Here is a 24,561-nt window from a genome sequence, read left to right as displayed (position 1 = left end):
ATTTCTCTCCACAGATCTTGCCAAATCTGCTTAAAATTTCCAGCAATTTCTGTTTTTGATGCTGAAGTGTTGAATCTTCACTACTTAGCTTCCTTATAGCATCTCCTTAATGGCCTGCCCGCTATTGTACTGCAAAGGACTAATTAAGCCCCTATCTCTCACTGCACAGTCCCATGGAAAGATGGCTATTGAATGGCAAAAAGCAGAAATTCACCTTGTGCTACAAATAGTGGGGTATTGCATGGCAATAGACACCACTGAAAGTAGCGGGCCAACTCTATGTTTTTCAGATAGAGAACACTGCATAATACACAAAAACCTGGACACAGACATTTGTTTGACTAACCTTCTAGAGCACATTTGGAAAGACCATGTTTGGAATGCAATACTCCATAACAATTTGAAAAATTTGCAAGTAAATGTTTTCAGTATGTTGATATTGCCAAGCTAATGGCCAAAGAACACAAGAGAAATGTAGAACACCATTCCATGGAGCAAAGACATTATGTGCCTTCCTCCGGCAATCGGCTTTCTCCTGACTACTGTCTTTCAGCCAAATGGCCCAAATCTAATGATTCTGTTAGGTATTCTACCTGTGGAGGCACATTAGCAGAATATTTAAGTCTGGCCTGAGGACCAATTTCTTTGCTCAGTCTGATTGATTCCATTTACCACAATAAAAATAGTTTAATTGACTACCCCTCTTCCACGGTTACGTTCTGGCCCGGGTGTCCCTGGAGAAGAAGCATGTGGTGTCTACGAATACCCTCTAGGTTTTCACAGAGAGGTGAGTGGAGTGTTTTACTTCCCCCTTCAATTCGATTTTGATTTAATCCCTATCCCCCCCTTCACTTTTTGATCACTTGGGCATTGCCCTTTAATGAGAAGGGCACTGCTTGTCACTGGCTACCCTAGTGTTTCCTTTCTTCCTGGTGGTGGAAATTGAATAAAGATTCACCTGTTGTCTTTCACTGTGTCTCACACCTGCACACATACAACATGGGTACTGGGGAAAATATAAGCATTACAGCAGTTTGGCGGTAGTGTGGGGGTAAAGAGGAGGAATAAAATATATAACCAGGATAAGCCAGAAGGCGCATTGGCTGAGTGAGAGCCAGAAGGGTACAGAGGCAGGCTGCCTTGCGGCCAGAAGATGGGAGAGACATGTGGTTTGCTGGGTTGCCAGTGGTGTCTGTTTTCCGTGCACTGTTTTGTTGTTCGGTTGATTGGACTGTCTTGTATGAGTGTGTGTTACTGTTTCTTTTCGATAAGGTGGGATTTGAGGTGCGTCTTCATTTCCCTGTGAATTGGTTGTATGTTGGGGTTTGAGGATTCGTCTAGCAGCCCCTTTCCCCTGTAAATTGGTATTTCTTGAAAAGAAAGAAAAACTGTTTAAAAGGCTGCCCCTCTTCCATGGTTACATTCAGACCCAGGTGTCCCTGGAGAAGGAGCATGTGGTGTCTGCCAATACCCTCTAGGTTTTCAGAGTGAGGTGTGCACCATGGTGTGTGGAGTGATTTATCTCTCCCATCAATTCTATTTCGATTTATTCCCTATCCCCCCCCTTCACTGTTTGATCACTTGAGCATTGCCCTTTGATGAGAAAGGCACTGCTTGTCACTGACCACTTGAGTGTTTCTTTGTTCCTGGTGGTGGAATATGAATAAAGGTTTGAAAAAGATAAATAAATAGATAAACAAATTATGAAATAAATAAACAAATAAATAAATAAATAAAGCTTTCTTAAAAGTTCTAGTCTACCATGTAGGACAAACCCGACATGGGATGTCCCTTCAGACTCATGGGGTGTATCAACTATTTTTGGCATCTGCTACAATAACTAAACCACTGAAACCCTGAAACTTGGCAGTGAGCGACACAGCAATACCTCTGGTACAAGATGTCCCACTGACACATTGGTGCTTTGTGCCAATATTGCTAAATAATGTTCAACTATTTGTACTCTCCATACTCTTCAACCAATTGTGTTAACTTATGCCAACACAATCCTGATGTCATTGATAGTCCAAGGACTCTCTCTCTGATTATGATGAATTCAAGGTAGTAAGGTTGGTCACAAGCCCAAATCCAAACAGCAGGTCTGAACCTTTCAAAACATGGCCCCTTTTAAAGCCACATGATAAAATTAAAACTGTAACAACTCCAACTTCACTTAAAGACAGAAGAAAAAAGCCCACAATAAATTATACACATCTTTAAACAGACAGCTACAGAAAATGTTAATCTTATTTTCATACTATAATCCCTCAGTATATACAATTACAAAATGATAAATTGACAGGAGGTGGCAGTGTTGCAAACATTCAAGGACACTTTTAATCTTAGTCCTAGACATAAAGATGCCTGAAGGATACAAATGAGACTCTGGGTGCTGTTGAACATGGAAACACCAGAGAAGAAGCCCAGCAGCTCAATTAGAAACATGCCCAGAGTCACTGACAGTGCCACAATTAATCTGGAACAAAGCAAAGAATAACAATCAGCAAATATGATTATGAAATATTCAGGGGAAAACAATAAATTATTTTGTACATGTTTCTGTAGAAAAAAATGGAATAAGATATGCAAAATGCATAACACCAGGAAAACATAGAAAAGGGAAAGCATTCTGCATAACATGCCTAAATTATGTAGCCATTATTGGCAAAATCTCAAATTAGGAGGAGAAAGTGAGGTCTGCAGATGCTGGAGATCAGAGCTGGAAAATGTGCTGCTGGAAAGGCGCAGCAGGTCAGGCAGCATCCAAGGAGCAGGAGAATCGACGTTTCGGGTATGAGCCCTTCTTCAGGAATAAGGAGAGTGTGCCAAACAGGCTAAGATAAAAGGTAGGGAGGAGGGACTTGGGGGAGGGGTGTTGGAAATGCGATAGGTGGAAGGAGGTTAAGGTGAGGGTGATAGACCGGAGTGGGGGTGGGGGCAGAGAGGTCAGGAAGAAGATTGCAGGTTAGGAAGGTGGTGCAGAGTTCGAGGGTTGGGACTGAGTCAAGGTGGGGGGAGGGGAAATGAGGAAACTGGAGAAATCTGAGTTCATCCCTTGTGGTTGGAGGGTTCCTAGGTGGAAGATGAGGCGCTCTTCCTCCAGCCATTGTGTTGCTATGGTCTGGCGATGGAGGAGTCCAAGGACCTGCATGTCCTTGGTGGAGTGGGAGGGAGTTGAAGTGTTGAGCCACGGGATGGTTGGGTTGGTTGATCCGGGTATCCCAGAGGTGTTCTCTGAAACGTTCTGCAAGTAAACTGCCTGTATCCCCAGCCGCCTACTTGCGGAACGTTTCAGAGAACACCTCTGGGACACCCGGACCAACCAACCCAACCACCCCGTGGCTCAACACTTCAACTCCCCCTCCCACTCCACCAAGGAGATGCAGGTCCTTGGACTCCTCCATCGCCAGACCATAGCAACACGACAGCTGGAGGAAGAGCGCCTCATCTTCCACCTAGGAACCCTCCAACCACAAAGGATGAACTCAGATTTCTCCAGTTTCCTCATTTCCCTCCCCCCACCTTGTCTCAGTCTCAACCCTCGAACTCAGCGCCACCTTCCTAACCTGCAATCTTCTTCCCGACCTCTCCGTCCCCAACCCCACTCCGGCCTATCACCCTCACCTTAACCTCCTTCCACCTATCGCATTTCCAACACCCCTCCCCAAAGTCCCTCCTCCCTACCTTTTATCTTAGCCTGCTTGGCACACTTTCCTCATTTCTGAAGAAGGGCTCATGCCCGAAACGTCGATTCTCCTGCTCCTTGGATGCTGCCTGACCTGCTGCGCCTTTCTAGCAACACATTTTCAGTTACCAACAGGAGGTGGACAACCTGAAAAAATGCTGTACTGAGAACAACCTAGCTCTCAATGCCGGTCAAACCAAGGAACTCATTATTGACTATTGGCGGGATGTTACTCATGTCCACCTACACATTAACAGCACAGAGGTGGAACGAGTGGAGAGTGAAGCTCCTGGGAGCGGTCATCCACAACACCTTTCTTGGACTCTTCATGTGGATGCACTGATTACAAAGGCCCACCAACGTTTCTTCTTCCTCAGGCAGCTGATAAACTTTGGCATGACAGCAAATACCCTTGCCAACTTTTGTAGGTACGCCTCAAGAGCATTCTGTCTGGATGTATCACCATCTGGTCCACCAACTGTATCATTCAAGATCGGAGACGTTTACAGATAGTGGTGAACTTGGCCCGGACAATCACAAAGGCCAATCTTCCATCTAGAGAGTGCATCTACTAGGCTGCCAACATTCTCAAAGATCCATACCAGTGCTTTTCTACAACTTCTACCATTGGGGAGAAGGTACACAAGCCTGAACACACACACCAGCCAGTTTCAAAACAGTTTCTACCCTATTGTTGTTAGAGTACTGAATGGACTCTCAAACTCTTGAGCATTTGCCTGTACCTGTGTTTTGGATTTTGCTGCTGTATACCTATTATTTAATTATTTATGCTATTTATCTGCCTGTATTGTTCACAAGACAAAGCTTTTCACTGTGCCTCTGTAAATAGGACAATAAATTCAGTTAAATTCAATTCATTAAACGTGGCATACGTGGAGCCAATGACACAGAGATGTCACCTATCATCTTGATCAGGTGCTGCTTGGACTGACTCTCTGGATGTGATTCTCAAACAGTTGATTTGCACACTGTTTATTCAAATGAGAGACTGAAAAGTCAGTTTTGGAAACTAAGGTATATTATCCAAAAGGTATCACATTTTTAAGTCATCTCAATGTGAGTCCCTGAAGATCAAGAGTTCCTCCCAACTCATTAGAAGCACAAGTGGATGATGCTTGACTGCTCCCGGGCTCTCAAAGCCAGTTTCTAAGCAGTACCCATTGCAAGTTTTGAACTGATTCTGCGACTACAAATGGTAGACAGCACTGAGTAATATCATCTGAATTGCAGGACCAATTTGTAATGGTTTTCTGCCAGTCTATTTGTGCAGATGTAGCATATTCAAAATCATGTTACAACTGGATTCATTTGACTGAGAGTCATAGTCATGGCATTGATTCCTGACAGAAACAAAAACAGAAATAGCTACAGAAACTCAGCAGGTTTGGCAGCATATGTAGAGAGAAAACAGTCAATGCTTCACATCCAGTGACCCTTCTTCAGAAGTGATTCTAGCAAGGAAAGGGCTGGTATATCTATTTAAGTCGGGAAGGGGATGGAGTTAACCAATAGACGGACATGGAGCCCAGAGGAAGAACAGTAATTAAGCAGACAAATAATGGATAAATGCGAGCCGGGAGAAAGAAAAGCTGTAAATAGGAACCATTAGTGGGTGAAAATCGCTTGGCTGTAGAGAATGCAACACATGTGGCAACACGGCTTGATGTGTGGAGTTGGGGAAAGAACATGGAAGAAAGTGCTCAGGTCCTAAAATTGTTGAACCTGATAGAGTTCTGAAGGCTGCAGAGTCTCTAAGTGGATAATGAGATGCTGTTCATTCAACTTGAACTGAGTTTTACTGGAGTCCTGCAGCAAATCCAAGACAGAAATGTTGTCCAGAGAACATGGTGAAGTGTTGAAGTGGCAGGACAACAAAAGCTCTAGATAATTTTTGCAGAGAACACAAATGTTCCGCAAGGCAGTCGCTCAGTCTGTCTATACATCCTCACGTCCCATTTCCAGTAAAGACTCCATTCCATTCTGCCAGATTCTAGGTCTTCGTCACACCTTTTCTGATGATGCCATTTTTCATACTCAGGGGCCTAAGAAATTTCCACCTTTTTCCTCAAACAAGGATTCCCTGCTACTCTAGTTGATAGCGCCCTGAATAGTGTCCAGGGTCCTCTGGTCTTCACTTTCCACCATACCAGCATTCACATTCAAAGAGCAAAGAAAATTACAGCAGAGGAACAAGCCCTTCAGCCCTCCAAGCCTGCACCGATCCAAATCCTTTATCTAAACCTGGCGTCTATTTTCTAAAGATCTGTATCCCTTTGCTCCCTGCCCATTCATGTGTCTGTCTAGATACATCTTAAATGACGCTATCGTTCCCACCTGTACCACCTCCGCTGGCAACACATTCCAGGCCCACACCAGCCTCTGCATAAACAACTTTCCACGCATATCTCCCTTAAACTTTTCCCCTCTCACTTTGAACTCATGACCCCTAGTAATATAGTTCCGCATGCTAGGAAAAAGCTTCTTGCTGTCTACCCTGTCTATACCTCTCATGATTTTGTAGACCTCAATCAGGTCCCCCCTCAACCTTCGTCTTTCTAATGAAAATAATCCTAATCTATTCAACCTCTTTTCAAAGCTAGCGCCCTCCGTACCAGGCAACATCCTGGTGAACCCTCTGCACCCTCTCCAAAGTATCCACAAACTTTCGGTAATGTGGCAACAAGAACTGTGTGCATAGAACATAGAAGAGTACAGCACAGAACAGGCCCTTCAGCCCACGATGTTGTGCCGAGGATTATCTCTAATCTAGAATAAAATAACCTAACCTACGCACCCCTCACTTCATTGCTGTCCATGTGCATGTCCAGCAGTCGCTTAAATGTCCCTAATAACTCTGCTTCCACCACCACCGCTGGCAAAGCATTCCATGCATTCAAAACTCTCTGCGTAAAGAACCTACCTCTGACATCTCCTCTATGCCTTCCTCCTAATGTCTTGAAATGATGACCCCTCGTGCCAGTCAATCCTGCCTAGGCAAAAAAGTCTCTGGCTATTGATTCTATTCAAGCCTCTCATTACCTTGTACACCTCGATCAGGTCACCTCTTTTCCTCCTTCTCTCCAGAGAGAAAAGTTCGAGCTTAGACAACCTCTCTTCGCAAGACAAGCCCTCCAGTCCAGGCAGCATCTTGGTAAACCTTCTTTGCACCCTCTCCAAATCCTCCTTATCTTTCTTATAATAGGGTGAACAGAACTGGACACAATATTCCAAGTGTGGTCTTGGCCGAACCAAAGTCCTAAGGATCATAATCAGCTACTTCCACCACCTCCAGGAAGATGCCACCACCAGACATTTTCCTGTTCCCTCCTTTGTCAGCCTTCCACGGGTACTGTTCCCTATAGGACATACTAACATCCCTATATCCCTACATCACCTTCCCATGCAATCAAAGAAGGTTGTTTACTGCCAGTTTACTTCCTATCCCTTCATGATTCAAGGCTCCAGATGCACCTTTCGGTGAAGCAGCGATTTATCTGCACTTTACTCAATTTAGTTTACTTATATGTTTGCTGCTCACAAATGTCGCCTACTCTACACAAGTTGGGGGGCGGGGGAAGAAATGCAGAGTGAGCAACGAACTTGGGGAAAATCTACATTCTGATGGTAAAAACGATCACCCAGCCCCAACTCTCCTCTCCAGCATGTGCACCAAATATTTCTTAGCTACAAATCAGTTCTGAAGAAGGGGTACTGAATCCTTTTGCGGTATTCTTCGGAGATATTCCGAAGATTAACTATTGACTTGGATGGAGAACCTGTTCACAGAGAATTGGAATAAATGGGTCCTTTTCAGAGCTTTTGAAGGGCTTTTGCCCGAAACGTCGATTTCACTGCTCCTTGGATGCTGCCTGAACTGCTGTGCTCTGCCAGCACCACTAATCCAGAATCTGGTTTCCAGCATCTGCAGTCATTGTTTTTACCTTTTCAGAGTAACAGGCTTGGTGACGGGATACTGCAGGGTTCAGTGTGGATTCCTCAGTTGTTCACAATATACGGTAAAGATTTGGACAAAGGAATTGAATGCCATATCTCCATATTTGCAGATGACACCAAGCTGGGTGGAAGTGTGCATTGTAAGGAGGATGCTAAGAAGCTGCAGGGTGACTTGGAAAGACTGGCTGAGTGGGCAAATAAATTTAGGTTATCCACTCAGGTGGAATAAACTGGAAGGCAGATTATTATCGGAGTGGTAGCAGTTTAGGAAAAGCTGAGGTGCAACAAGACTGTTTGTCATAATGGAACAGTTGCTGAAGGTTGGCATGCAGGTCCAGAAAGCATTGAGGAAAGCTAATGGCATGCTGGCCTTCATTGTGAGGGGATTTGAGTATTGGAGTAAAGATGCTTTGCAGCAGTTATACAGGGCCTTGGTGAGGTCACACCTAGAGTACTGTGTGCAGTTTTGGTCTCCTAGTAATACAGGGAAATTTTTAAACTCTGTATGCAAATGTTATGCTGTTCAGTTGCACATTTGTACAAAATAAACAATTTGGTTTACAAGTGTCTCCAGAGACGTAGTTGCAGAGGGTTCTAGGAAAATTTACTTTCTTGACTAAGTACTTGAGTGAATCTCACTTGAAATAAGCACCAGTTCCTCAGCATGCTTGAAACCTAAGAGAAACCATGCAGGGTTGAGGAGAGATTCCTCAGAACACTAGCCATTTGTTATGACATTGGACCAGTCTGGCGAACATGGAAACAGGCAAGACAAAATGCAGAACATCAGACCTATTTTCCTAATCACCCTAGTCAGAGGAGGTCATTATACACTTCTGAAGAATGTGGGACTTGAATCCGGGTCTCTCAATTCAGGGTAAGAGATATTACCAATGCACCGCAAGAAAACATCAGATTGGAAAAATGCACACAAGGAATGCATGAGCTTACAATACCCATTAGACATCAATGAATTTTCATTGTGGCTCTAAGCTATAAGTGGCTTAAACAATCACTGATTCAGATGGAGCGCTCATAATTATAGCAAAAAACACTGGGGCAGATGGCAGTTCTGCATGCATTGCTCAACATTTTGAAATTCACAGGTATTAACAAGTCAGGCAGTTGGCCACTGACTTATTTCACACACACAGTGTAAAATAATTAGATTAGGTTCCCTACAGTATAGAAACAGGCATTTGGCCAAACAAGACTACACTGGCCCTCCAAACAGTAACCCACCCATTCGCCTTCTCTATATTTTCACCTGACTAATGCACTTATGGGTAATTTAGCATGGCCAATTTTTCCGACCTGCACATCTTCGGATTGTGGGAGGAAACTGGAGCACCCAGAGGAAACCCACACAGACACAGGGAGAATGAGGCGGGAATTGAACCCAGGTCCCTTGCACTGTGAGGTAGCAGTGCTAACCACAGAGCCACCGTACTGCTCCTGTCCATCTGAATCAGTGATTATTCAAGCCTTGGAGCCACAATGAAAAGTCTGTCCTCATTTCTTAATTCTGTTTTGATCTACATGTAGTCATCACCACAAAATGTGCTGGATATTGCTATTGAAAGGTGCATAGTGACAGTATGAGAAATCTCTTCTGTGTTAAGATACTTACTCTGTATCACTGTTTTGATATTGGAGAGACGTGTAGGTGGGTGGAAGACTGGCCAAAACATTGTTCTCCTGCAAAAGATATGGAAGAAACGCTGTAGAGAAAGGACTCATAGAACATTAGAGCGTAGTACAGGCCCTTCGGCCCTCTCCCCTCAAAAGAAAATAGTGAAAAATTAGAATGTCCAAACGAATGCTGAATTTCTCCACTATTTCTGTTTTTGTTTGTGTGTGTGTGTATATATATGGGTATTCAACATAAAAATACTTCCCCAAACTTACAGCAGCCACTTTCGCTAATGGTCCTTTCTGCTCAAGTTCTGTGCTACTGCTTTAAATCTGCCACAATCATCCTTCTCCTCAAAAAGATCTAATCCTGGATCCCTGCCATCATTGTAAACTATCACCTCCAACATCCTTTTCTGCTCCAACGTTAACCATTAGTTGCCATTTCCATCTTTCCCAGAGCTTACTATTGGAATCACTCCATTCAGGTTTTTGCCCAGGCCACAATTCTGAAAGGGCTTTAACAAAAGTCATATCCAATATGACTGACACAAAGGTGATATTTTCCTTCATGTCCTTTTTAATCTGTTGGCAGCCTTTGACATAGTTGACCACGCCATCCCACTCTAACAACTCACGCACTACCCAGTCAGATGGGATTGCATTATCATTCTCTTTCTGCTCCCACAGTCACCTCTGCTGTTGGCCAGTGTTTCCTTGTCTCCTCCTATTAGTTATCTGCATGCTGTCTCTCACCAACACTAACCTCACCACCATCTCTTTTTAATCTTCCACTGTTGCTAAATATCAGACTGTCTTCAATAAATGGTTGAGCATAACTTTATTTCCCTATTAAAGACTGACACTGTCATTTTGGTTCCTGCTTCAAATTCAATTTCTCAGCTCAATTGATATCTCTGGTAACTGTACAAGGTTGAATCAATGTATTCACAAACTGGACATCACTTGCATCATCATTAAGACTATCTTCTTCCTCTTGCAATAACATCACCCGATTCTACAATTCCCTTACCTCAACTGCTGCTGAAACCTTATCTCTGGATTTGACAACTGTAATGACATGATGGCTTTAAGGGGTTATTTTGTCCCTTTGTATTTAAAAAAAGTGCTGTTTTAAGACAGAGGTGACAAATTGTCCAGTTGAACAGCCCATAAAGGTAAATAGCCTGTTTTATTTTTGGGAAGTTGGAACAATGGAAGTAGGGTGTGGTCAAACTCCCATAGACCCAGGATCTGTCATTTTTTAGCTTTTCAGTAGCAGAAGCTGTTTGGTTTGTGAAAAGCTGCCACATCTCTCTTTACAACAGCTGAAATCTGGAGTTCTCTCTTTCTCTCAGACTTGCCCTTTAATGTTCTTTCCTCCTGGATTGGAGAACTGCTTGTGAGACAATCTATTTTCTGATTTGCCTTTTGCCAAGGTGTGTTCATGGATGTCGCAATATTGGAACAGTTAATTAGTAATAGTTACTGTATCTATTATTTGGTTAAATTTTCCAGTAGAGTTAAGTATTCCAACTTCTTCTTTCTTTTACTGTATTTTAACAGTGGTGGATAATTTGTATTTTGCTTTAAGTCCAGTAGGCTAACCAATCCACCTGCATCTGGAACAGAACTCCTGATATTTACTTTTAAAATGAAGAAAAGGTTTGCCTCTAGAATATCTTCTGAATATTTTGACAAGGCTGGTCTGGCCAATAACAATTCTAACACACTCTTGGCTGATTATTTTGGTCTTCATGAATTTGATGTCATCCAAAATTTTGCTCCCACACTAAATATTGTTCACCCAACACCAGTATGAACACTGGTCTGTGCTGACTGCTGGCTGAACAGCATCTCAACTTTAAAACTTATATTTGTTTTAAAGTCCCTCCAGGGTGCAGTCTCTCTCTATTTCAGTAAGCCCCTGCAGGTTTGCTATCTTCTGAGTTAAAAGTGAAGTCACAGATAGACAGGGCAGTGAAGAAGGCTTTTGGCATACTGGCCTTCATTAGTTAGGGCACTGAGTATAGAATTTGGCAAGTTACATAGAACATAGAAAATACAGCACAGTACAGGCCCTTCGGCCCTCGATGTTGCGCCGACCAAAGTCTACCTAACCTACACTAGCCCAATAACCTCCATATGCTTATCCAATGCCCGCTTAAATGACCATAAAGTGGGAGAGTTCACCACTGCTACTTGCAGGGCATTCCATGAACTCACAACCCGCTGAGTAAAGAATCTACCCCTAACATCTGTCCTATACCTACCACCCCTTAATTTAAAGCTGTGTCCCCTAGTAACAGCTGACTCCATTAACTGAAAAAGGTTCTCAGTGTCCACCCTATCTAAACCCCTAATCATCTTGTACACCTCCATCAAATCTCCCCTAAACCTTCTTTTCTCCAATGAGAATAGCCCCAAGTGCCTCAGCCTTTCCTCATACGATCTTCCTACCATGCCAGGCAACATCCTGGTAAACCTCCTCTGTTGCAGTTGTACAGAATGTTGGTGAGGCTGACTTGGGAGTACACAGGAACCTCTATTATCCAAAGAACACAGCCGGGAAGTATTTCATTCGGTTAATCGAATGCCAGATAACATAGTCTAGCCAAACATCAGTACCTTGTAATGTTGCCAGATGTGGGAGAATATACAGGTCCCGCCTTCCTCATGACATGGCCACAAAACAAACAACACAAAATGTCTGCACTTATCCAATAAGTTTACTCACAATGTCTCAAATTGGCAAAACTAGCCACCCCAGACATCATACATACTTCAGGACATAAATCACCCAGCCCCAGACAAAGAGAATATACTTCTTCAGATAAACTGATAATGCGCCTCCCTGGGCTCAACTGCTCCCATTAGGAGTCAAGCCTTCACAAAGGGTACCCAGACAAAGAGACACTAAAGGTACTTTGCTTGCCCTCTCAGCAATACAAACTCCAGGATGAAATCCACTAACACCTACTCCAGCCAAGGATCGGAATCTCCTGAATAAATTAAGAAACTCATTGTTAGACACCAGACACTTGAATCTCTTCAGTGAATGAAGTTTATTTCTCTTTGTTGTCCAACTCACACCATTGTCTCATAACTCACACTTTATTGCTTTAAGGGTATAAACTGCACTGTATTCTCTGTTCGGGAAAGAAGCTGTGGTTCCTTCTGAGCAGCTTGTCAGTGACTGTTTCAGTGGAGTCAAGTCTCTTTCACAATATCGGTGTTTATTAAATAAATCCTTGTCAGTTCTCAGTCCAATCTGTGGGTTTGTGATCTCTGATTAATTGGGCTAAATTCTCCGACACCGGATAATCCAATATTGGGATAATCGAGGTTCGTCCGTATTGTGTTCAGTTTTGGTCACCTTGCTATAGGAACGATGTTAGTAAACTGGAAAGAGTGCAGAAGAAATATACAAGAATGTTCCAGGACTCAAGGGACTGTGTTATAGGGAGAGGTTGGACACGCTATGACTTTTTTTCCTTGAGGAGTGCAGGAGATTGAGGGGGGATCTTATAGAAGTGCATAAGATCATGAGTGACATGAATAGGGTGAATGCATTCAGTCTTGAACATAAGTTTAAGGTTAGGGGAAAGAATAACTGGGAACCTGAGGGGCAACTTTTTTTTAAACAGAGGGTGATACATGTATGGAATGAACTGCCAACAGCAGTGGTTGAGGCAGGTACATTAACAATATTTAAAAGGCATTTGAATAAATATGTGGGCAGGAAAGGTTTAGAAGGATATGAGCTAAGTGCAGGCAAATGGGGTTCGCGTGGATGGACATTTTGGTCGGCATGGACCAGTTTGGGCCAAAGGGCCTGTCTCCACGCTACAGGACTCTATGACCTGTGCTCATCTCATGCTGGTCTCAGGCATTTCCAATTTTAATTACTTTATCGCTGGAAATCATCCCTCAACTTTACCACCTCTTGATCCCTCATTCTTCCTTTCAAACACACCTTAAAAACTCACCCCAAAAATTAAGTCATTCACTAAGCATTTTGTGCTCTGGACTAATATTGTCTTCTATGACTCGGTGTCTAATTTTGCTACATAAAGCTGTCGTGAAGTGTTTTTGGGTCTCCTATTAGGTCAAAGTGTACAATGTAAATATAACTGATTGCTGGATCCAGATCTTTAGACCTACACAGGACATTGTTGTTGCAGGTTAATCAGCTTTCACTGCCTTATCAGCGTTCCTCTGATGGTCCTTCTGGCCCCCAGTGGACTCTGTCTCATGCATTAAATCCACCAATCCTGCAGAGATCGACAGAGCCTCAACTCTGCCATGTGTAATTCCTGTAGCATTGTCAGATCTAAGTAATTTGCATAATGCATTCCTGTGCCTGAATGTAGGTTTGCTCGCTGTGCTGTAAGGTTCATTTTCTTTCGTTTTGTTACCATACTAGGTAATATCATCTAGGCAACAGTGCTCCGGATGAAGCACTAGTGGCATGGTCCACTTTGTATTCAGATGCTTAGGTTTCCTTGGGTTGGTGACATCATTTCCTGTGCTAATGTCATTTCCTGTGCTGATGTCATTTCCTGTTCTTTTTTTCCAGGGAGTGGTAAATGCTCAAAAACTTCAGAAATCTGAAGAAATAAATAAGACCAACTTCCAAAAAATGAAACCAGACGGATCCAACACACTATGCTTCTACAAATCACGCAAAATTCACAAATGAGGAATCCCTCCTCAGACTCATAGTTTCACTACCTGGAACATGAACTTACAGACTGGCCAAGGAGCTACATCAAAGATAAAAACACCTAGTTGAAGGCTCACACCACTCCAGGCCAAAGATATCTAGATAGAAGAGAATGAAATAATGGTCTCTTTTGATATAACAGCCCTGTTCACATCCACCAACATCAACCTGGCCAAGGGAACACTGACTACATTATTAGAACCAAAGGCACATACACCAAACACTAACAACGTCATCAGCATAGACAATATCATCAAGCTAGTGGACCTATGCCTTACCACCCACTTCACCTTCAACAACAAAAACTACAAACCAATGGAACACCCATGGGATCGCTGATATCAGGGTTCTTAGCAGAGGCAATAATTCAGAGACTCGAACAAACAGCTCTGCCAACCATTCAGCTCAAACTTTGGGTCCACTATGTGGATGACACCTTTGTCATCACTAAACGAAACAAATTAGAGGAAACCTTCAAGACCCTTACTGGCATAAAATTCACTAAAGAGGAGGAAAGCAACAACAACTGCCATTCCTAGATGTCGCAGTTCAGCGAACAGCCAATGGGGAACTTCAAACCAGTGTCTACAGGAAAACAACACACTGACCAAATACTGAACAACAGAAGCGATCATCCAAATAACCACAAACGAAGCTGCATTAGCACATTATTTCAATGAACCACCACACACTGCAGCACAGAGGAACTACACTGAGCAGAGGAAAATCACCTATACAGTGTATTCAAAAAGAATGGGCACCCAATGAACACAGTCTGTCGACTTCTCAGCAACAAACCCCAACAAGCAGATAAAACACATCCAGAAACCCTAGTCACTCTCCCCTACATCAAAGACATCTTGGAAATGATTGCCAGTCTACTCAGACGTCTTGGTGTCATGGTAGCCCACAAACCCACTCACACACTAAGACAGCAGCTAATGAACTTGAAAGACTCTATACAGACAACAAACAAAACTAATGTCATTTACAAAATACTTTGCAAGAACTGTAACAAACGCTACATTGGACAAACAAGCAGAAAACTATCCACCAGAATACATGAACATCAACTAGCCACAAAAAGACATGACCCACTCACACTAGTATCCTTACATACAGATGAGGAAGGACATCATTTTGACTGGACAACACATCCATCCTAGGACTAGCCAAAGAGAGACATGCACGAGAATTCCTAGAAGCATGGCATTCCAACCGGAGCTCTATCAAACACATTGACTTGGATCACATTTACCACCCCTGAGTAAAAGAACAGGAAATGGTATCGCCACAGGAAATGATGTCACCACAGGAAATTATGTCGCCAACCCAAGGAAATCTAAACCCATAAATAGAAAGCAGGCTATGCTACCAGTGCTTCATCCGGAGGCTCACTGATGATGTTACTTAGTAAGGTGACGAAGCGTCTGAAAACGAACCTTCCAGCTCAGTGAGCAAACCTACATCCAGAACCTCAACCTGAGCTACAAATCTTCTCAAACCTTGCTCTCATCCTCATGTTTAAATCGCTTATAGCTGCATCCCTTCCCATCTCAGTCATCTCTTCCAATTGGAACTGCAGTTCATTAATTTTGGTGATGGGGTTAAAAAGTTCCGGGAAGAGAAGGAGAGAAAATTGCTTGTCCTATGTATCTGCTCTTAGCTTCTCAGCCACATTTCTTACTCACCCTGGACCAAAAGATGTCGATAACAATGACTAAATGAGCCATAAGTGTCAGAAACCGGGATGGTATCAGGCTGCTTGGTATCGGCATTGCCAATTCTGGATTGTCAGCTCAGAGGTTCAACCTGTGAAAGGGAAGATTCAGGAGAAGTGAGTTCCAGATTTCTACTACTAGTAGTAGTGCAAAAATTATGCTTACACAAAATGACTTCAATCATTCTGATAAATCTACACTGCACACCTTGTCAAGCGAATTTATCTTCATTGGATTTAGTGTCCAAAATTACACTTCTCCAGATTTTGTATACCAAAGCACAACTTCCTCACTTTTGAAGTCCAGTGAATTTCTGATTACTATGGCCTAGCTATTAATAATTTGTGTAAGTGTATAGGTATTTTGTCATTCAGAAAAGATGCCAATTTGCCTTCTCCTATCCAAAGTGGATCAAAATCATGGAAAATCATAAATCTGCAAGAAAAATTCAAGTCAAGAGTTACACAAGGAAGGTTTCATAGATTGAGAACTAGTATGTCTGGATCAATGAGGAAGGCCAAAGAAGGCACATGTTTCTAGAAGCACCAGGGCTATTAATTCCACTTTTTCTGGATGATCTTCCAGAATTTTCAAATCTAACTCAAAGCTGGGGTCTTGTCAGACGATTCCAGATGCTGGGTAAGTGTTCTTAGGCAGCATAAACTTGAAAGTATGACAATGCAGTGATTATCCAATGTGTCATGGCTTTCAAAGCGTCCCAATGCATCTGCCAGGGTACATCCTGTCTGTAGTGACCTGAAGATCTGGGTCAATGATTTTGACATAAATCATGCAAGAAAAAAATTAAAGAAATCAGATACTAAGCAAAGCTTTGAATGTTTCAATTAAAAGAGTGTGGTAAGCAATTTTAGGAAAAGATTGGAAAAGGATAAACATTATCTAATTTCAGAACTAATTTATTTTGCCAAAGATACAGGTATGGTCAAATATAGTAGAGGCTGTTGGCACCAAAAAGGGAAAAACAGTTAATATCCTAAATATAGATTGAAGATGGCAGGACATATTGGCATGGACTGGAGTTGTGCATAGGAAGTGTGTGGAATATCAACACATAATTCCAATGGAAAATTCCTCTGCATCTAGAAATATTTGAAAGGAAATTCAGGAATTATAGGCCCCCCTAACAGTAGCTAATACAGATAATAAATCAGGACACAATGAAGTCGCGTAATTCCTTATTTAAGCAGGAAACACTAAGGGGTACAAAAACTACCTTAACTCCTGGATAACTATTAAAATGACAGTTCAACTGCCCCAATCCCTTTCAAACTTGGGACACCTGACAACCACCCATCACTAGCCCCGCAATCTGACTATGCCAGACTCTGATCTCCCATTGCTGGACTATCCCATCCCCGGACTGTCCCATCCCCAACTTCTGTCAAGTCAACCCTCTGGACTGTTCTGAAAGCCAAATGTAAGATGTTTTGACACCTTAGATGTTATTATTAGAGCCAATATTCTAAATGTATATGTGGTTGTAATGCAAGATTGATCATGGTCATTTATCTTGCAAAGACGTGGAGATGCCAGTGTTGAAATGGGGTGGACAAAGTCAGAAGTCACATGACACCATATTACAGTCAAACAGTTTATTTGAAACCACAAGCTTTCAGAGGGCTGCTACTTCATCAGGTGAAGTCTGTTCATCCTTGCATTAACCAGTATAGAGTGAGGACTGTCATGTATCACATGACCTTGCCAATCAGAAGTGCATTAATTATCTTTATATATTTGAATGCATTATTTCAATGTCTTTTTCTGTTGAAGTCCTTTTCCAGTCTACTCCAGTCTATCTCTGCCCTGATATTTCTTTGCAATTACCTTTATTTAGTTTTTCTGATCCAAGTTCTACCCCTCAAACTGAATGCTAAATTCTACCATGTTATCGGGGTGGTTACAATTTCCTTGGGAATATTTTACCCAAATCATTCATTATATCCACTTCATTACACATTGCCTGACTCAAAATAGCCTTAACCCTGGTTAGGTTAACGTATTGTTCTTGGAAACTGTTACAAATACTCTTTTTTTCCCTCATGGCTACTCTCTGCTAATTTTATTTTCTCAATCTAGATGAAGATTAATTTACCCACAATTAGAGGGATCCCAAATTTATGAATGTCAACTTAACAAACATCCTGTAAAAGGGTGTAATTTGAAAGACCTGATATATGAATTACTACTTCATATTATCCTGCATGGTGTTCAACTTGAAAGTAGACTCCAGAATGGAACACATTTGCAACTCATGGACTGCATGTAATATACTGCCCTTTTTTACATGCCTTCATTGTGTCCTAATTTAATATCTACTCTAGCTACTGTTAGAGGGTCTATAAAACCCTTCCCACCAGTTTTTCTTCCCCATTATTTCTTTCCTCTAACTTTATGGATTCTAGATCACCTAATCCAAGATCATTTCTTGCTATCGTACTTTATCTTGTATGAACAAAGCTACCCATCACTCATTACTTGTGTTGTTAATTCATTTATTTTGTTACAACCACTATGTGCATTTAAGTAAAGAACCACTAAAAGATCTCTTTTTTTTTTACATCTTCAGCCTATCTGTTGCATATTTAAAAAGTTTGAACACTCTGCCCCACTCTGGGTTTCAGTACCTAAATACCTGCCTTACAATGCTATCATATCATTTTGCATATTATATATCTCTCCTTTCCCAAACTGAACCCCCTTTAATTAATTCGAAGTCTTTGCTACAGAACAAACTATTTGATTCACCAGGACACCAATCTCAGCATAATTCAAGTGTAGCCCATCCACTAGAACAGCATTTTTCTATCTCAAACAAAAACAGAAATTGCTGGAAAAGCTCAGGATGTCTGGCAACATCATTGGAGAGAAATCAGAGTTAACATTTTGTTAATCCTTCCTCAGATCTCTTTCTACTCCAATACTGGTTCCAGTGCCATATACAGTAAACTGAAATCCATTCTTCCCACACCAATCTTTGAACCCAACATTCAACTCCTTAACTTTTTTTTACCCATTTCCAGTTTGCACAAGGTTCCAGCAGTAATTCTGAGTTTATTATATGATGGTTTGCTTTTCAATTTAACTTGTTCAAATTCTTTCTAGTCATATCAATGCTATTGTACCAACAGGGAAAACAACCAGATCCCTTTTGTCTTACTCCGCATTCTTTTCCAGCCCTTAACCGTGACGCTAGGCCGGCAACAGGCCTTTCAGGACTCACTCTCAGAGAACAGTATCTATTCCCCTTGTTATAATATGTCCTATCACTACCCAACTCCTTTTGCCTCCCAACCAGTTAAGTTGCTGCCTGTGCCACAGTGCTGTGGCCAGTTTGCTTATTCTATCTGCAATCCCTAGCCTGCCTGTTTAGCTTGTAAGAACCTGATAAGACACTGGACAACTGTTGCAAACCTCTGAAAAGTTCTCCAAATCAAGAAACTTTGATAGGTTCTGAATTATCTGAATAATTATTCAGGGAATATAAAGTAATTAACATTTGCAGTAATTCTTGAATAATCATAACATTGGGTATCTTATTCATTGTTGACAGTATCTGCAACGACTTTACCAACACCCACACCCGAAATCCCCAAAAACCTTACTCACTACTGACTTAACACATTCCTAACCAGCCCAGAGATCCACGCCATACCTTCACCCACCTGACACTCCAACCCCTCTCCCACTGACACCCGGACTGCCTCGCTCATCTACCACTCCACACCTCCGAATTCGTACCCTACCTTGCCTCACCCACTTAACACCCTACCCTTCCTGCATCTGACATCCTAACCCCTCACTGATCTGGCCCAATTCCTCATCACCCACTCCCGACAACACACCCCTCAGCCAAACTATTCCTGAGCTCAATCATTCCCTCATCACCTGTTGAATCTATCCCCGTACCCGCTAGCCTTCCTACCTTACCCACCATTAATCATGCCTAACTACATTTTCTCCGTGACTTTTCAATGCAGCTCTGAGTCATTTAAACATATTGACTCACTAAAATAGGACAGCTACTGCTGTAGAAAGGAGGCGTGCCTAGCTTCCGCCGATGATCCGACATATGGAGGATTCAACTAGATTGAAGCTCCACTGCACTTTTCGGAAACGTTGGTTATCAATGTCTGGCCCAGTAATGTGGACACTGGTAAAGACTGTCAGAGTAACAATCGGATGCTGACTGCTGCTCTCGGAAGAATCGAGCCCGCCGCCGCTGCTTGTATCCAACACAAAATGGCGACTGGTTGCCAGGGTAACCGTGGCTCAACACACTGCAGCGCCAAAACTGGAGCATAAATAACATCATCCTCATTCCCCTACCCACTCCCCAGATTCCCTCTTCCAAGTATCTCACCATCTCCGCTTTAGATACTGCTGCCAGCAATTTAACTCTTTAAGCTTGCCGCTCTTTATATTGGATGTTTTCTGTCTCACGTTGCATTCTGGGAAGGTGACATTGAATGGTGAAAGTGGCGGTTAGGCCTAACTTTCTGAGTTTGGGGAGGGGGGCGGGATTGGAACAAATACCGAAAATCAAAATAACTCTTCAGTTTCCTCTGGTGTTGTAGATGATAACAAAAGCAAAGAAGAACTCGCACACAGTATTTCAGAGTCACAGATTCACCACAATATAGGTGCAAATTACTGCAGATGTTGCAATCTATACTGAAAACAAAAAAAAGCTAAAAATTATGGTGGGTCGGGCAGCATCGTGAAGAGAGCAAACTAAGATGAGTCCATCGCTCTGATGAAGAGTCATTTCAACTCTAAACATGTGCTTGCTCTCCATCCATGGATGCTGCTTGTGAGAAACAAAGCTCGCTCACTTGCAATAATTTCAGTCCGAGACAAGATCTGAATCAGCAGAGCTCTTTATTTCACACTTGCAAGTGGGTGTGATGTCCACAAGTCAGGACAAAACACACCAAAGTCAACAAATACTCGTTATTTATACAATTTGGTTGCTATATTTTTTTTCTTATTTCATTGTTTGGCCCCCCCCACCGGTTTACATCCTCCACTCCCCTGAGACCCTCCTGCTTATCTCATGTCTTATCCGGTCTTGTCTGTGAAAAACATGCTCATTCCTGTTCTCAGGCCATTTGCCCTCATCCTTGCCTTTTCAAGGAAACAGATGTTTAGACCTACTGTTTATACAGGCATATTGAGTTTAAATGTCTGTCTTCACAGCATCTTATCATGAAGCCCTTCTAAATGGGGATACCATTTGTTACATTCTTAGCAAACCAATTAGCATTTCTTCCACAGAGTTCACATTCTTGTTGACTCAGCTCCTGGCTGAAACAATTACGCACTGATGTGAGTTATATAATGAATTTTAGAATTGCAGAAGAAACATAAATTTCTTATATCCCACATGCTCAACACACTGAGATTATCCTTTTTTTTGTTTGCAGTCACAAATTTATCCAGTTATGAAGATATGTCACTAGACTCAACACATTGACTATGCTTTCTTTCCAAAGGTCCTACTAGACCTGACTATCTCCAGCAATTTCTGATTTATCACATGCACTTCATTTTTTCAGCACAAAATAGGCCAATTTGGCAGCTCTAAGCATTTCACCAATTTCCATTACTGTGTGTGTGTGTCTACACACAGACATTCTTTTCAATTAATTCCAAATCCTTCTTGAAAACCTTGATTGAATCTGCCTCCATCACATTTCCAGGCAGCTTATTTCAGATCCTAATCATTCATTGCATGTAAGTTTCTCCGCTTGTCTCCAAAATGTCTTTAGCCAAAATTAACCATTATCTTCTTGTTCTATACCCTTCAATCAATGGGATAATTCTCTCCCTGTCTACACTATCCAGATCCACCAGGACTTTGAATGCCTCTATCAAATCTCCGTTTAATCTTCTCCAAAAAAACCCCAACTTCTCCAATGTATCTCAATAACTAGAGAATAATCATTCGAATGATTCATGTGAACCTTTTCTGCACTCTCTCAAATGTCTTTGCATTCTAATATATGATACCCAGAACTGACTTAGATAAAGGGAACAAAGCTATTATTTGTAATTTTACTGATGGCACAAAGACACATAGGAAAGTAAGTTGTGAAGAGATTTAAGGAGGCTAGAAAGGGATAAAGCTGGATTAATTGAATGGGAAAAGGTCTGGCAGGTGGCAGATAACATGGGAAAATTATTAATTTTGGCAGGAAGAATGCAAAAGTAGTACATTATCTAAATTGTGAGAGATTATAGAGATCTGAGTGAAAAAGGGATCTGAGTGCCCCAGTACATATAATCATGTAATCCCTACAGTGTAGAAGCAGGCCATTGAGTCCACACTGACACTACAATCAGCATCCCACTCATACAGTACTTTTATTTTACTTACACACGAAAACATGCTATCTGCCACATACATATGCTTTCTTTCATTCTGCAAAACTCACTTTCACGTAGCTCACTGCCATTTGAGTGCTTCATTTAAGAGATTGGCACTTGCATAGGAAGGAGAGAACCTTACCTTCCTCCCAATTTGCTCCCTAACTCCGAATATGTTTCCATTATAACAACAGGGCATGCAAATATCTCCTCTCCTCACCCTCAAACAAAATCAGCTCCCAGTTTGCAGACCTCAGGCCGAATGAAGCTACTAAGGTTTGCACAGCTCACTGTTTTCCCAATCAGAGATCATTGTTTTCTTCTGCATGTGCTGCTGATATGCTCCATAGCAAACTTGTCGACATCAAATGGGAGAACGGAGCAGCCTCTGATTGAACAAGCATCTACTTCGAGATTCCTCTGTTTCAACTTCCTGCAATTAGAGCATGGATGGTGGACTGTTTAAGACCATTTGCAATGCCGTATTGTTGCCCATAGGTCTGTTGTTGGACAAGCCTATTCATTATCCTCCTAACAGTTTATAATACTTTCAATTTCTTTTAATTTGCAAATTGTGAAATGATGTCCTGTAATACATTAATACATATCAGGAAAGTAAAGTCCTCAGTCAATTACTGGTCTATTTTTCACATTGTGACACTGTAGCTAGTGTTGCTACCTTACAGCACCAGGGATCTGGGTTCAGTTCCAGCCTTGGATCATTGTCTGCATGGGTACATTTACCAAACAATCAACACCCTCCTCTCATACTGTATAAATGTCCCCTTATGTCAGTACTTTTTAAAATTGTCCTGCTGAATGCAAGGTGAAAAGCTTTAAAAAGTGTCTTTTTTCCATCAATAAAACCATCATTTTTAACAAAACCATGTTAATTATAGTCAGTCCTACTTTCATCAGTCTTTGCACATACGTTCCATCGATTATATCTAAAGTATTAAGGTCTCTTAATGACTTGAGTGTGAGTTATTGTTGTCAGTTTGCCTAGGATCTGTTTGTTCCTGTGATGTTTTCCTTTTTTTCAATATAGTGTTGTCATTCATCCTGGAATGTCTATCAGCTTAAAGCAAAGTATCAATTATTCCTTAATAGCCTAGAGTATATAATTGACAATGTCAGAGTTTTGGCAATGTTCAGTAGCCCTCTTAATAGTAAATAATCTCCACCCCCCCCCCCCAACTTCCTGACTCCATCTCAGGAGGAGAAAGTGAGGATTGCAGATGCTGGAGATCAGAGCTAAAAATGTGTTGCTGGATGCAGCAGGTCAGGCACCATCCAAGGAGCAGGAGAATCGATGTTTCGGGCATGAAGAAGGTCGATTCTCCTGCTCCTTGGATGCTGCCTGATCTGCTGCGCTTTTCCAGCAACACATTTTCAGCTCCATCTCAGGAGGCACACTCTTGCAGTAGAATCACAGAGCTGTCACACACTGATCAACAGTCTCTCCCTTCTAAGGTCTGAAGTTTATTAATAAATAACATTAATACACTTCAAAGTAGGTCTTCAAAACTTATAAAATCCCTCTCTTTCAGGTTCTCTGCTCCACAGTGCGATCTACATTGCAAAGCATCTTGAATAGAATCCTTACAGTGTGGAAACAGACCATTTAGCCCAACAAGTCCACACCAACCATCTGAATGGCATCCCATCCCCTATTCCATAACCCTGCATTTCCCATGGCTAATGCACCTACCCTAGGCATCACTGAACACTATGGGTAATTTAGCATGGCCAATCCACTTGACTTGCACATCTTTGGACTGTGGGAGGAGACTAGAGCACCCAGACATGGCAAGAATATGCAAATTCCACGTAGAGAGGCACCAAAGAGTGGAATTGAACTTGGGTCCCTACTGCTGTGAGGTGGCAGTGCTAACCACTGAACTAGCATGTTGCCCTTGTGGCACTATTTTCCCTGGCCCTGTTATCAGAGTTGCTATGTTTATTTGCTCAGTATTTAGAGTCATAGAGTCATAGAGATGTAAAGCATGGAAGCAGACCCTTCGGTATAACCCATTCATGCCGACCAGATATCCCAACCCAATCTAGTTTCACCTGCCAGCACCCAGCCCATATCCCTCCAAACCCTTCCTATTCATATACCCATCCAAATGCTTCTTAAATGTTGCAATTGTACCAGCCTCCACCACATCCTCTGATAGCTCATTCCATACATGTACCACCCTCTGCATGAAAAAGTTGCCCTTTAGGTTCCTTTTATATCTTTCTCCTCTCATCCTAAACCTATGCCCTCTAGTTCTGAACTCCCCGACCCAGGGAAAAGACTTTGTCTATTTATCCTATCTATGCCCCTCATAATTTTGTAAACCTCTATAAGGTCACCCCTCAGCCTCCAACGCTCCAGGGAAAACAGCCCCAGCCTGTTCAGCCTCTCCCTACAGCTCAGATCCTCCAAC

General features: G+C 42.1%; 1 protein-coding gene across 1 annotated transcript in view; it reads right to left on the bottom strand.

The window, feature by feature from the left end:
• Positions 1-19,984, bottom strand: part of tmem107l (transmembrane protein 107 like) — a 51,319-nt gene extending 31,335 nt beyond the window's left edge. The window contains exons 1-4 of the mRNA XM_060846690.1: positions 19,767-19,984; positions 15,710-15,830; positions 9,291-9,358; positions 2,376-2,476 (exon numbers count right to left, since the gene is read on the bottom strand). Of these exons, the coding sequence (XP_060702673.1) occupies positions 2,376-2,476; positions 9,291-9,358; positions 15,710-15,796 (256 nt within the window). The 5' untranslated portion in view covers positions 15,797-15,830; positions 19,767-19,984. The remainder of the gene's footprint in view (positions 1-2,375; positions 2,477-9,290; positions 9,359-15,709; positions 15,831-19,766) is intronic.
• Positions 19,985-24,561: the final 4,577 nt, after the last annotated feature.

Source organism: Hemiscyllium ocellatum, chromosome 29 (genome assembly GCF_020745735.1).
Source record: "Hemiscyllium ocellatum isolate sHemOce1 chromosome 29, sHemOce1.pat.X.cur, whole genome shotgun sequence".
NCBI classification, from domain to species: Eukaryota; Metazoa; Chordata; class Chondrichthyes; order Orectolobiformes; family Hemiscylliidae; genus Hemiscyllium; species Hemiscyllium ocellatum.
Note: the sequence above shows the minus strand (reverse complement) of the source record. Positions and strands in the feature narration are given on the sequence as shown.